At 47.9% G+C, this 15382-nt stretch overlaps 1 protein-coding gene across 1 annotated transcript in view; it reads left to right on the forward strand.

Annotated features, from left to right (window-relative positions):
- The first annotated feature begins 9626 nt into the window (after positions 1–9626).
- The window catches only part of VIPR2 (vasoactive intestinal peptide receptor 2), a 63170-nt gene continuing 57414 nt past the window's right edge, over positions 9627–15382 (forward strand). The window contains exons 1-2 of the mRNA XM_059074663.2: positions 9627–9816; positions 12385–12484. Of these exons, the coding sequence (XP_058930646.1) occupies positions 9754–9816; positions 12385–12484 (163 nt within the window). The 5' untranslated portion in view covers positions 9627–9753. The remainder of the gene's footprint in view (positions 9817–12384; positions 12485–15382) is intronic.

A 15382-nucleotide genomic window follows, 5' to 3' on the forward strand; every position in this document is an offset into this window, starting at 1 on the left:
AGGTAAAATAAAATCTTTTATTTATTTTTATTTCGAATTGATCTAACAGGTAACAATTTGCTCAAAATAGTAAACGAAACAGTGTATTTTGTTATAGCTGATGGATGAGTAAATTGAATGACAAATTTTAAAGGACAGGATTTATGTGGGATACTTCGTTATAAGGTACCTGTGTTATTTTTGGTTTACTGTTGGTTTTTTTTTTTTTATAACTTTGTGAAATAAAACTTACTCAGCAGGACACTTCTATATTTTAACAGTTTCCCCCAAAGACTTGGTAAAATTTCAAAGTGTTAGAACCAGAGTAGGGCTTGAGAGATTGTCTTGGCCAATTTTCTTATTTTACAGATAGAGACTCCCAGGCCTGAGAGAGAAGGGCCACACGGTAACACCAGTCCCCATCTGGGATGCAAACCCAAAGCTCTTGACTTCAGTGGGCTTTCTTTCCTTGTGTTTTGACTGTCTTCTGGTTACACCTATGCACGGATGTGTCCTCCTTCATAATATAGCATTATTTGAAAGTGGCCTTGAATTAGTTGTAAATGTATATTATATACTCAAGGGCTACCACTAAAAAGTTATTTTAAAATTGTATAATTGACATGCTAAGAGAGGATAAAATGAAACCACATAAAATGTTAAATTAAAACCAGAGAAGAAGAGCGTGGAAGACCAAAAAACAAAAACAAACAAACAAAAACACCCAAAAAAGGCAAGGAATAGAAAACAGTAACAAAAATGGTAGATTAATCCAACTATATCAATAACCACTTTAAATATCAATGATCTTAATATACACCAATTAGAAGGCAGAGATTGTCAGAGTTGATTAAAAAACAAGGCCCGACTGTAGGTTATGTACAAGAAACTCCCTGGTGGCACCGTGCTTAAGAATCCGCCTGCCAGTGATGGGTTCAAGCCCTCGTCCAGGTAGACCCCACATGTCTCAGAGCAGCTAAGCCCGTGTGCCACAACTACTGAGCCTGCGCTCTAGAGCCTGCGAGCCACAACGGCTGAAGCCCGCATGCCTAGATCCTGTGCTCCGCAATAGGAGAAGCCACTGCAGAGAGAAGCCCGCGCACCGCAACAAAGAGCAGCCCCTGCTCGCCGCAACTAGAGAACGCCCATGTGCAGCAATGAAGACCCAACGCAGCCAAAACTAACTAAATAAATAAATTTAAAATAAATAAATACATAAAGATACAGCTAGATTAAAAGGAAAGGAAAGGAGAAAGATATGTCATGCTAACACTAATCAAAAGAAAGCTTGAGTAGCTATTTTAATTTCAGACAAAGCAGACTTCAGAACACGAAAAATTATCGAGAACAAAGAGGGGCATTACATAATCATTAAAGGGTAAATTCTGAAAGAATATATGACAATCCTGAATGTGTATGTGCATAGCAACAAAGCACCAAAATACTTCAGACAAAAACTGATAGAACTGCAAGGCGAAGTAGCTGAATCTGCTATTTCTGTTGGACTTCAATACTCCTCAGCGAGTGGTTGGCAGATCACACAGGCAGGTAAACAGCAGAGACACAGTTGAACTGAACAACACCATCCATCAACTGCATCTAATTGACATTTATAGAATATGCCATTCAACAACAGCAGAATACACATTCTTCTCCAGGTTACGTGGAACATTCACCAAGATAGATCACATTCTGGGCCATAAAACACACTTTAACAAATTTAAAATAATAGAAATCATACAATGTGTGCTCTCAGACCACAGTGAAATTAAACTAGAAATCAGTAACAGAAAGATAGTTGGAAAACCCCCAAATCTGAGGAGATTAAACAACATACTTCTAAATAACATGTGGCTCTAAAAGAAGTTTTGTGAGAAATTTAAAAATATTTTGACCTAAATGAACATAAAATCCAACTAATGAACTTTTCGAGATACAGGGAAAACAGCGCTTAGAGGGAAATTTACAGCATACATTAGAAAAGAAGAAAGCTCTAAAACCGGTCATCTAAGCCTGCACTTTAGGAAACTGGAAAAAGAAGTGCAAATGAAACCCAAAATAAGCACAAGAAAATAAATATAAAAATTAGAGCAAAAATCAAAGAAATGGAATACAGGAAATTGATAGAAAAAAATCAATGAAACCCCAATGCTGTTTTTTTGCAAAGATCAATAAAATTGATAAACTTCTAGGCAAGTTAACTCTGTGAGTTAACTAAGGAGAGAAGACACAAATCACTAATATCAGAAATGAAAGAGTGGCTATCATTATTGATTCCATGGACATTAAAAGGATAACAAATATGTACAACTCTGTGCCCACAAGTTTGATAACTTAGATGAGATTAGCCAATTCCTTGAAAGACACAATCTATCAAAAGTCATATAAAGAGAAATGGATAATCTGAACAGGTCTATAACTATTAAAGACATTGAATCAATAATTAATATACTTCCAATATAAAAGCACCAGGTCCAAATGGGTTGATTGGCTAATTCTACCTATCATTTAAGGAAGACAGTATACAAATATTCTACAATCTCTTCCAGAAAATAGAAGTAGAAGAAGTATTGCTAACTCATTCTATGAGGCCATCATTACCCTAATAACAAAACTAGACAAAGACATCATAAGTAAAGAGAATTATGACTGATATTGCTCATGAACATAAATGCACAAATATTCAACAAAATATTAGCAAATCAAATTCAACAATGTATAAAAAGAATTATGCACCACAAACAAATGAGATTTATTCCAGGTATGCAAAGCTGGTTCAACATTTGAAAATCAATTACTATAACCTTTCACATCAATAGGCCAAAGTAGAAAAATTATATTCCCACATAAAGTAGATGCTGAAAAAGCATTTAACAAACCCAACTCCCATTCATGATGAAAACTCATAACAAAGTAGGAATTGAGGAGATCTTCCTCAATTTAATAAAGAATATCTAGAAAAAAAAACCCTACAGCTAATATTATACTTAATGGTCAGAAACTAGATGCTTTCTTGCTAAGATCAGAAAAAATGTAAGGATGTCCCCTCTCACCCCTCTTATTTAACATCATACTGGAAGTCCTAGCTAATGCAACAAGACAAGAAAAGGTATACAGATTAGGAATGAGGAAATAAAACTGTCTTTTTCACAAGTGACATCATTGTCTATGTAGAAAATCTCAAAGAATCAACAAGAAGAAAAGATCACTTGAAACCAATAAGTGATTACAGCAAAGTTACAGGAAAGAAGCTTAGTATATAAAAGTCAATTGCTTTCTTATATACCAGTAACAAACAATTGAGACTTGAAATTAAAAACACAAAATACCAGTAACATTAGCACAAAAAATCTTGAACTACTTAGATATAAATCTGTGAATCAAACAAATTATGTACAAGATCTATATAAGGAAAACTACTGAATTCGGATGAATGAAACCAAAGGAGAACTAAATATCAGAAAATGGAGTGATATCCTATGTCCATGGGTAGAAAGATCGATATAGTCAAAATGTCAGTTCTTCCCCACTTGATCTATAGATTCACTGCAATCCCAGTTTAAATCCCAGCAAATTATTTTGTGGATATGGACAAACCTATTCTAACATGTATATGGAGAAGCAAAAGACCCAGAATAGCCAACACAATACTGAAAGAGAAGAACCAAATCAGAGGACTAACACCACCAGACTTCACAACTTACAATAAAGCTACAGTGATCAAGACCATGTGATATTGACAAAGTAATTATCAAATAGATCAGTGGAATGGAATAGAGAACCCAGAAATAGACCCTCACAAACACAGTCAACTGATCTTTGACAGAGGAGCACAAACAATTCATGTTAGTCTTTTCAGCAAATGTTGCTGGAACAACTGGACATCCACATGCAAAAAAGTGATTCTAGACACAAATCTTAACACCTTTCACAAAAATTAACTCAAAATGGATCATAGACCTAAATGTGAAATGCAAAACTATAAACTCCTAGGAGATAACATAGGAGAAAATCTTGGTGACCTTGGGTTTGGTGATGACTTTTTAGATGTAACACCAAAAGCACAATTCAGGAAAGAAAAAATTGGTAAGTGGAACTTTATTAAAATTAAAAACTTCTGCTCTGAGAAAGACACTGTTAAGCAAATGAGAAGATAAGCCACAGACTAGGAGACAATATTTGCAAACCACTTATCTGATAAAAGACTAGGATCCAAAATGTACAAAAAATTCTTAAAACTCAGCAATAAGAAAACAAATGACACAATTTTTGAAAATCAATAAAAGATCTGAATACACTTTTCACCAAATTAGATAGACAGATAGCAAATAAGCATATGAAAAAATGTTCCACCTCATATGTCATCAGGGAAATGCAAATGAAAAGAATGAGACACCACTATACAAACATTCGGTGTCCAAAACCCAGAGCACTGACAACAGGCGAGGGTGTGGAGCCGCCGGAACTCTCACCACTGCTGGTGGGAACGCAAATGGTGCAGCCACTCTGGAAGAGTTTGGCGGTTCCTTACAAAACTAAACGTACTCTTGCCATATGATCCAGCGGTTACACCCCCTAGGTTTTCCCAAATGAATTGAGAACTTTTGTCCACATAAAACATGCTCACAAATGTTTTTAGCAGCTTTATTCTTTTTTTTTTTTTTTTGGCAGTATAGTTAATCTACAATGTTGTGTTTGTTTCTGGTGTACAGCACAGTGATTCAGTTATACATACATATATATATTCTTTTTCATATTCTTTTCCATTATATTGATAGTTTCTTGCAAGATATTGATTATAGTTCCCTGTGCTATACAGCAGGACTTTGTTGTTTATCTTAGCAGCTTTATTCACAAGTGGAAGAAATCCAGAGGTCCTTCAGTAAGGGAGTGGATAAATAGACAGTGGTCCATCCAGACACTAGAATATTATTCAGTGCTAAAAATAAATGAGCTGAAAAGCCTCCAAAAGACATGGAGAAAACTTAAATGCATTTTATGAAGCGTAAGTAGCCAGTGTGAAAAGGCGACACACTGAGTCCAGCTTCATGCCATTGTGGAAAAGGCAAACATATGGCGATGGTAACCACAGACTTTAGTTAAGAATAACATTGGCTCATCAGTTTTAACAATGTGCCATATGGTAGAGCAAGATGTTAATAAAGGGAAAATGCGTGTGGAAGGGTGAGGGATATGGGAACTGGGTACTTTCCACTCAGTTTCACTGTGAACACGTAATGCTCTAAAAACTAAAGTCTATTTACAAAACCACAACTTACCAGATGTGTCTCGTACACCACCACCTTGCTTCCTTTCCCCTTGGGAACCCCCGAGGACAGATCTCTCTCCAGATGTTTCTGAAGGCCTCTGGGCCGTGGGCCTGAGAGTTAATGTAACAGACATCGGGACAGCTCAGCCAGTTATGTCAGTGTTTAAGCCCAAAGGCCAACACGGTTATGATCAAGTCCCCCACATCCAAGTTGAGGGGCTAGACCACGAACAGGGTATGCCGGGAGTGTGACCCCGAGGGCCTGTGAACTCCGGTTCAGGACCCACCTCCAGGCTGGTTAGAGAAGGCTCTGGCGGGGCGGGTTCTCAGCAGGAAGTGTCCACTGGGCTCAGCCTCTCCCTTCTCCACAAAGGTTCTGGGGGTACTTTCCCGCCCTCAAACCAAGTGAAGGGGCCTCAAGATCCATTTGGGGAGCTCGGCCTGAGTCCTGTGCGGGCAGAAGGGATGGCTCTGGCTCTGGCCTGGGAGTCTGAAGGCGAGGCCACAGCTGGCAGGCTGCCCAGCTGCCACCGCCCGTTTGGCAAAACAAAGGATGCGCTTTTCTTCTCATTAGCCGGATGCCGGCACTGGGGACCGCCTGAAAGTCTTCTCCTGAGAGGGCCGTCTGCGGAGGGAGGCCGATCCCGACGGAAGGGAAGCCTCTGGGGGCAGCAGGCGCCCTAAGAGGCGTCCTCCCTCTGCATCGAGGGGCTGCGGGACGCTGGGTCAGGAGAGGCCTGAGGAAGTCACAAAAGCAACCCCAGCTGTACCAGTAAGCAGGGCTTTCTGACGCCTCCCACCCCCCCTCTGACCCTGGAGGACGCCCAGCCTGCGGCGGTGAAGGGGGCAGAGGAGACATGCCCCACCTCACACTCACACCGCTGTCCACAGCTCCTAAGCGCAGTTTCGGGGCCTGATGTAGGACTGGGTCGCGGGGAGAGACCTTTTACCTTCCAGGAGGTCGAGAGCTTTGCCATCCCCAGCACTGGGCTTTCTTCGTGTCTGGAAGAAAGACTATCACTAGAAAAGGGCCCAGGACCACCGGGATCTTGCAGGGTTGCAGCTGTAAGGGAGCTTTGCCTGAATGAATCCGTCTCACTGGACAGGTCGGTTAGAGTGGAAAACAGAAGGGGCTGGAAACCACACAGGGCAGATGAGCAGGTCAAGCGGGTCGCTGACCTGTCCTGAGGCCGGAGCCCAGGCTCGGCCTGTGAGCGCCGAGGCAGGCACAGAGCAGGCACTGCGCCAAGAGGGGCCCATCCCCAAGGCAGCACTTCACATCTGTATACTTTTAAAAATGTTTGTGGGGGCTTCCCTGGTGGCGCAGTGGTTGGGAATCTGCCTGCCGATGCAGGGGATGCGGGTTCGTGCCCTGGTCCGGGAAGATCCCACATGCCGCGGAGCGGCTGGGCCCGTGAGCCGTGGCCGCTGAGCCTGCGCGTCCGGAGCCTGTGCTCCGCAACGGGAGACGCCACAACAGTGAGAGGCCCGCAAAAAAAAAAAAAAAGTCTGTGAAGGCTTTGCATGGCTGGCATTTGATTTTATCTTCATAATCATCTTGAGAAGTAGGCCAAGCACATATTAGGAATTCTCCTCCACATCCGGGGCATCTAATTCAGTCTTAGGTGACAAGCCCGTGTGGGACGCCAGCTCTGTGCCGCAGTGTAGCGCGAGCGCTGGGGCCACCGAGGGGCCGGGATGCCCTGTGCCTATAGGAACCAGGACACAGCCAAAGAAGACGTGCTCCAAGTTTTCCTCCAGGAACCCACGAGGCACAAGGCCAGAGTCCAAGCCCAGAAGAGTGCTCCCCTGACCGCCTGCGGGTCCCCCCAGTCACAGCTGTGAGTGGGCAAAGGAATGAAAAGCTCCAGCTCCCCTGGCTTTTTTAGGGGGAGGAAGAAGTAAATTTTTCATTGAGATCTGGTCTCCCAGCTTTCAAAAGACACGAAAAGAGGGACACAGGCAAATGCTGCCTTTCTTCATAGGTACAAGTTAAAAATGTACCTGGGGGTTGTGGGCATGTCCCCTCCTTCCAAGCAGATGTGGTCCCAGAATTACTCATCCAGACAGAGCAGAGGGTCCAGGTGAGCCTCAGAGAGTCTTGTGAGGCTTCCGTCCTCTTTTGGCCAAAGTATAAAGTACCAGCATGGCATTTATTTCTGAAGCGATTTCACTCTCTCCTGATCACGAAGGCCCCAGGCTTCTCTCACTGAATCCGTAGGTTTCCAGGCTTCTGACGTGTGGGGTCAGCTTCCACCATCAGAGATTTTGTTCTCTCCCCTCAGATCTCAGCCTGGAAATCTGGGGAAGCCGCAGGTGTGGGAGAGGAGAGGGGCGAGGGCGTCTAGGCAGGAGGGTGAGGACGGCAACTGACAAGTGCCTCACAGGGTCTGCCCCACCTGGGGCCTCAGAACACAGGCAGGTAGGTGCCGGTGTCCAGGGCCGCGTGGTCCGGGTCAGAAGAGGCCGCAGGAGCAGGAGACAGAAGTGGGGTCCTTGTGACCAGAGCCGGGGCAGGACCCACGTTTCCGCAGGCATCGGCACAGCACGGGCAGGGGGCTGCCACACCTTAGGGGGCCAGTGACAGAGGTCCAGAGACAAGACCACCAGTCCCACCACATCAGGCACCCACAGAGGAGCCCTTCTCCCAGAAGCCCCGAGGACACACAGACCACACTCCCTGCAGGGGGAAGCGGAAAAATTCCTGGAAGAATGGCCATTTACCCAAAAGAAACAGAGTAACCTTTAACTGACAAATAAAAGTACCATCCATCCCAACATCCATTCCGAACAAGGAAAGAACAGTCAGACTATAAAGAACCTTGTGCTGTGCATTCACAGTGTGTTAAAACTTCTACTCTCGTGTAATTCAGATTTTGCTGTCCACTGAGTGAAGATTGTCTTTCGGGGCCCCAGGCCTCCGGAGTGGACCATCTTTCTCACTCTGATGCTCTCAGCACAATCCTTGTCCCTTGGGCTTCTGTCCAGGCGCTCCATCTGATTAAGATGTCTTCTCCCTCCGTTCTGATCTCTTGCTCTTAAGCATTTTTCAATCCCATTTAGACATTCACTCCTCCAAGCTCCTCCCAGGAAAAATGGACTTCTCCTCCCCCTCCCCCTTCTCCCCCCTCCCCTTCAACCCTCCCTCCTTCACCCCTCCTCCCTCCCCCCTCCCCTCTTCCCCACCCATTTGCCTGCATCTTGTTCTTACCACACTTTTTCTCCGTATCACACACCCCCATCTGCTGGACTAGAGCACAGTACTTACACACGCATAAAGAATCTATATTCTCACTGCAACCCGACCCTCAAGGTGAGGAGCAGGTATCGCCATTCTCATGACACAGGCACTTGGCTCAAAGTTCATTGCTTGTCGGGCTCCAAATAGTGAGTAAAAGAAATATTTGTCAAATTGGATCCAGAGTCAATAAGCTTCCAGATCCCAAGCTGCATACCCAGAGTCCAGATCTCACCCCGAGTCCCAATCCTGTCTCTACTACTGTTCCCCACCAGACAGAAAGACAGATGGTAGGTGATAGATGATTAACAGCTGATACATAGAAGACAGACAGAAAACAAAGTTGTTGATGCATCTGTTGGGGGATGAGTGGTCAGAGGGAACACAAATGACCAAGCCAGTGAGGTAAAACTTTAATAGCTGAATCTAAATAAAGGGTGAAAAGATGTCCTTTGTCCTAGTCTTACTTTTCTGTTAGTTTGAAATTATTCCAAATAAAAAGTTAAAACCACAGCAAAATCTCCTGTTTTATTTTTCATTTCCAGCGCTCCTCCTTGTGCTGGATAACAACTGCCTTTTACGCCACACTACCCTTCCGGAGGCTCCGAGGCAGGTGTGGGGTGAGGCCGGGTCCAAGGCCCCTGCAGCCAGCGCCCCCCATGGGCCACCTGTGCAGCAGGGGGAGACACGGGCAGGACTGAGGACCAGCCACCGCGCCAAGTCGGCCCCCACCAAGATGCACTTCACGCGTCTTCTTCTGAGTTTTCATTTGCCCCAACCAACTCCAGTGGCTTCCAAGGCAGCCCACGTGCTCTTCCTGACACCTTCTTGGGGGTCTTTAGGTTGCTTAACAAGGACACAAGTAGGGGCCCGTCTCTGACCCCAAAGTGGGTCCCTCCCGACTCGCTCTCCCGTCCACCTCTCCCTCCGAGTTGTGCGGGGCCCTCACCCGCTGCCGAGCCCAGCACGGGGGTTACGAGGGAGGGGCCGGGGCGCGGGGAGGGGGATCCCGACGGGGGGCGGCGAGGGAGCGGGGCGGGACGTGGGGCGGATACCCGGCGCCGGGACGGAAGGGCGCTCGGGGGCGGGGGGCGCGGGGAGCGCGGGGCGGGGACGGGATACCGCGGGGGCGGGGCGGCCGCCTCGGGGCGCAACCCGGGCGGGGGACTTGTCGGCGGCCGCCGGGCGCCGCGCGAGGACCTCGGGAGGCGGGAGCCGCGTCGCTGTGCACGGGCTGCCCGGCCCATGTCCGTGCTGCGGAGCCGGGATGAGGGCGCCCGCGCTGCTGCCGCCCGCGCTGCTGACCTGCTGCGGCTGGCTGCTCGCCCCAGTGAGTGCGCCCCCAGCCCCGGCCGCCCTGCCCTGCGCGCCGCCCCTCCCCGGAGGGAGCGCCCCTGCGCCCGGCTGCGCTGCGCTCCCGAGTCCGGCCGCGGCGCTGCTCTCGGGGTCCCCACCCGCCCGCCGGGCTCGCGGGAGGGCGCAGGGCCGCCGGGGACGCTCTGGACCCTCCCCGCCCAGCGCGAAGAACCGACTCCCCGCCCGGCCGGTCTGGAGACGGGCTGGGAGGGTGCGTTTGCTCTGTCCCCTCCGCCGTCCCGGTTTCGCTGGGAATAGGATCCAGTTTCTTGCTCGACGCCCTTCCCAGCGGAGCGGGTCTGGCCGCGTCCTCCCGGAGGCTGTGGCCGGCGAGGACGGTTCGCGGGGTCAAGGGACGCCCGAGTCGGGTGGTGGGTAGAACTTGGTCACCTCCGCCGGCCTCACGTTTCCGAGGGAAATTGGAGTTCGCTTTGTCTTTAACTACTTCCCCTTCCATCTCCTAGTACCGTTGCTGCTTTTTGTCTTGCTTAAGTGTGTGTCAGGGAGACGCGATGTAGCTACAGAAAGTTGATTTTTTAAATCATTATTTAAGAGCACCGGCAGAAACGATATGCTGAATAGAAATTTGTTAAATGAGTGCATTTGTAGACTATTTAATTCTCAGGAATTCTTCCTTTTATTTGAAGATCCTTGAAAAAGACCCCACAGAAACTGTGAACCCTATTTCCTGCTTCCCTCTCTGACAGACTGGAGTCATTGTTGGCGTGTGTACATATTCGCATTTTCTATCGCGGCCAGAGCTCCGTCTGTATTGACTCATATCCCCTCTTAAGGTTGTGAAGCTAAGGATGGAGCTATTTAGGGCCAGTTGTAATTGCTGAGGGTATTTCGGGTTCCGGGAGGGCATGAACCTAGCCCACCCTCAGGGTTGCCAAACTCCCTTGTCCAGTGTGAAGGCAAACCAAGTCTTTCCTCCCGCAGAGGGATGCTGCGAGGATAAGAACCCCCCTACTAATTTTAGTGCTTTGAAAGAGCTAGTTAAAAGTACCAGGAATTAGTACAGTTAATGCTGCTTCAACTTCTAGGATGTCCCCAAGTAAGTCATTGCTGGGCATATCCCAAGAATGTCAGATGTCATGGTGTCTTTTAATACCTTAACAGAAATCCATTTTTCTTTTTAAGGCAAAATAATTTCCCTAATTCTGAAATTTAAGCTATTGACTTGTTCAGGTATGAAAAGTACAGCCTGAAACCAGGAGTTTGTACAGTGGTGGCTGCCCAGTGATGAGCCGGGGCGGGGCCGGGGCCGGGGGGTAACCCAAGCTTCAGATCTTTTTAAAAATGAGGGTAAATGTGGCAAAAGTATTCAGCATTAAGTTTCTTCTCTTAATTTTGTTAGGAAATGTTATTCCTGGTTAGAATTCTATTGACTTATTTCAATAGTAGGCTAATTAAACATAGATGGCCATAATATACTCGAGTATGGTTTTCTTTAACAAAAAGTTTGCTCTTACATGAGAGCTGGGGCACAGCTCCAGCCTGAAGCGTGAATATTTGTGGGTGGTGGGAGGTGGCAAAAAAAAAAAGAGAAAGTTGGACCTTTGTGAAAACAGAGACCAGAGAATATTATCTTCCAAGACTGAAGCAGTATGTGGCTTTGTCTTCTGTGCACGTTGATGGACAACGTTCATCACCATCTGGGTCACATCTTTAGCTCCTGTGCTAGAGCCTGGCGTGAAGTCCCCCACACCTCTTGCTCAGTGGGAGCCTCGGTGCTGTGACTCTCGCCCAGGCCTCTCCCTACTCACCCCTCATCTTTTTGAAAAGCTCCTTCAGGGCCTCCCTGGTGGCACAGCGGTTGAGAGTCCGCCTGCCGATGCAGGGGACGCGGCTTCGCATCCCGGTCCGGGAGGATCCCACGTGCCGCGGAGCGGCTGGGCCCGTGAGCCGTGGCCGCTGAGCCTGCGCGTCCGGAGCCTGTGCTCCGCGACGGGAGAGGCCACAACAGTGAGAGGCCTGCGTACCGCAAGAAGGGGGGAAAAAAAAAAAAAAGGCTCCTTCACACCAAATTCTAAAGTTCAGTTTTGAATATGACCTGCAGCCTCTAAAAATAAAGTTATCCTATTAGGGCTTTCCAGTGAACGGAGAGCCTGGCCTTAGATGAAGCACGCTGGCGTCTGGGGTTGTGGGCTTATGAGTAAACATGTATTTACTTTGATTAAATCAAGGGCTATGAAATGGAGGACTCGAATATTGAAAGATTATTGGATTAAAGAGCTCTATGGCCACCAAATTAGTACTAACAACATAAAATGTATTACGTTAGTAAGTTTGTTTTCCTGCCCAGAAAAAAAATTCTATCAGGTTTTCTATTTGTTTACTAATTCCTTTACAAAGTAAATAATGAAGCTTTTTTTCAAATAACCATGCCAAAATATGAACGTGAATGCTTTGAAATGAGTGTTAGTTTGGAAGCAGTTTAGAACTGTGAGGTTTTGAGGGCTTTTATGTAGAAATTTTGCTTGACTTCCCCCTTATCGTGGAATTTTCAGTTATTTCTATTTCTTTTAACCTTGAGCAGGTGAACAGCATTCACCCGGAATGCCGATTTCATCTGGAAATACAGGAGGAAGAAACAAGATGTGCAGAGATTCTAAGGGCTCAAACAGGAAAATACAAAGGTAAGGCAGATGCCTGGCGAGTGAGACTGTGCCCGGGATGGTGTGGATGAGCTGACATGCAAGTAGCACCTCACTCGGAAAACTGGTGTTTAAGGTCACCTGTGCGTTTTAAAAAAAGTCTGCTTCCACTGTTTTTTAATGAACTGCTGGCAAAACTCATAGCATTGTGAGTAACGGGCAGCGGGGTGTGTTTGGGGGGGGGGGCGGAATCATTCACACAGACCTTTTAAAAGAAAGCCTCACCCCTAACAGTAATAGTTTCCAGGGTCTGAGATAATAGCAGCAGTTACTAAAGTAATTTAATGGGCATTGTTACGCTTTGCAAAAGCAACTCCATTTTCCATGGAATGAGTATTTATCCGATTTCTTGCATTTAAAACTCTTAGTTACATCACAGATGATTTTGATCCAGTTAGGAATGGTGGGAATTTATCAGAAATCAAACAGGAAAATGAGACTTTTGCTTTCCTGAAGAACAGACCGGTTATGAGTACAGTGAGCTTGCTGACTTTGTTTCTCTACGTCCCAGAAGCAATGCCGGGATGGCGCTCCCTCACCTTGGGCACCATCTCGTGTCTGTAAAATTTGAAGGTTCTGGGATAACATCCAGATCATAAACAATAGCAAAAACCTCTTGTCCTTCAGTTTTCGTTTTCTCTGTTCTGTGTCATTATTTTGTTCTCTTCAAGAAAAAAAATTAAAATCAAAGTACAACCATGTGTTAAAAGTCTGGTGTCCTGCAGAGGACCTCGGATGGAAAGTCACAGATGTGGGTGTTGTTCTAGACCAGTGCTGCCCAGTAGAAGCAGGATGCAAGCTTCATGGGTGATCTAGAACTTTCTAGTAGCCACGTTAAAATAAGTGAAAAGAAACATGTGATTTTAGTATATTTTATTTATCCAGATATATCTGAATCATGATCATTTTAACTTGTAATCAGTATAAAATATTGATGAGAAATTTTACTTTTTTGCACATTAAGTCTTGGAAACTCAGTGTGCATTTTGCACTGACGGTGCATCACAGTTCGGACCACGCGTTTCAGGTATTCATAGGTGGCCAGCAGCTCTGCTGTGCCCTTTCCTGTGCCTCTGGAGCCTCCACTCCCTCGGCCGAGAATGAAGACTCTGGCCCTAGGGTCCCTTCCAGCCTTCAAGACCTGTGATTCTGCAGTGCACACGAGATCCCGAGAGCCATGTGTCCAAAAGGTCTGCTCGAACTCTGTCCATAGGAAGGCAAGCCAGGTGGCTCAAACATGGCCTGAGGATCTACCCTGTACAAAGCCACGTGTGACCACTAGCCAGCTACTAGGATCCATGAGGCCGGTTCTTGCCAACCAGGGTCTCAGGACAAGACAGTTGTCATGGCCACTGAGGTCTGTTCCCTTCAGAGAAAATTAAGAGACTTAGGGGAGCTAAATGCCGAGAGGAGACAGGCTGAAACCCTTGGGAGCACCTAGGCGGTGGCAGGGGCCAGGTCCAGTCAGCACAGCACACGGTCCGCGAGGCCTCCTGAATGGAGGGGCACTGCCCGCCACATCCGCGGCGGGTGACCCTTGGCCGCTGTTGGGAGACTCCCGAGGGAGGGGCCTCTGCCCCCTCACGCCATTGTTGGGCTCTGAGGCTGCCCATAAGCGGCGTCCGCTCACTGGCATGGGTTGGGGCAGCCGTGAGCAGGACCCCTCCTTCACGTGGGGCGTCTGCGGGGGCCCTGGGCCACAGGCTCCGTGCACACGCAGACACTCCCGAAGCAGGAAGGGAGGAGAGCTTTCCCACTGACATAACGGAAGGCGGACTGAACTGTAGTCGGTTGATGACTTGATAAATCCTCTGCACACAGCCCGCCTGTCCCTCACGTCCACCTGGGAACTGCTCCCCTCCCCTCGCCCCTCTCATAACTGCTGTCTGGGGGGAAATCTCCCGAAATACCATCTTAGTGTTTCTTTCTTGTCACCCTTCACTTCCCATACTCACCAAGAACGTTTTGCTAACAAGACAAAACTGGCACAGCAGGCGGCAGGGAACGCTTAACTTTTAAGCAGTGGAGTTTGGCCGTGACTCTCCCTTGGAGGAGACCCCCTCGCGGTGGGTCAGGGTTGACCGGGCGTCGGGCGGGGCACCTGCACGTTAGTGTCCACAGCTCACCTTGACAGACGCGGCACTTGGAGGAGCAGGGAGGGTCCAAGGAGGCTAGTTCGTCCCTTGTGAGGTAGGGTGTGTGCTCCTTGATCAGGTTTCTGTAATGAAAAGGCTCTTCATCTCTGGTTGGCTGGTGGATGGAATGTTGCCTTAATTAGCTCAAAACAGCGCCCCTTTACCTCTGCTCGTTCCAGGGGCTCGGGTCTGTCCCTGTTCCCCGGCCAGCGGTGCACGAGCGCGGGCTGTGGCGTGTGGCCGGGCAGGGTGACGTTTGGCCGCGGGGACGTAGGGAATGTCCCTCACCACCCACTTGCTGCTGTGGAGAAACGCAAGTGCCGAACTGCCCAGCTCCCTGTTTTCACAGGACGTCAGAAATGCAGACTTTAGGTAGAGTGTTCCAGTTCTTAAAGTTTGCAACTAGTACTTTTGTGTGTGTGTGCGGTACGCGGGCCTCTCACTGCTGTGGCCTCTCCCGCCGCGGAGCACAGGCTCTGGACGCGCAGGCTCGGCGGCCATGGCTCACGGGCCCAGCCGCTCCGCGGCATGTGGGATCTTCCCGGACCGGGGCAGGAACCCGCGTCCCCTGCATCGGCGGGCGGACTCTCAACCACTGCGCCACCGGGGAAGCCCTGCAACTAGTAATTTTTTAAAAGTTCTGCAGGAGCAGGCAGACCTCCTGTGTGGTCGCTGCCTGAGCTGCCAGGTTGCTCTCTGCGTGGCAGCTGGGCCAGGCGGGCACCAGCTGGAGAGCCCCTCATGG

This window comes from Kogia breviceps, chromosome 9, assembly GCF_026419965.1.
Source record: "Kogia breviceps isolate mKogBre1 chromosome 9, mKogBre1 haplotype 1, whole genome shotgun sequence".
NCBI lineage: Eukaryota > Metazoa > Chordata > Mammalia > Artiodactyla > Physeteridae > Kogia > Kogia breviceps.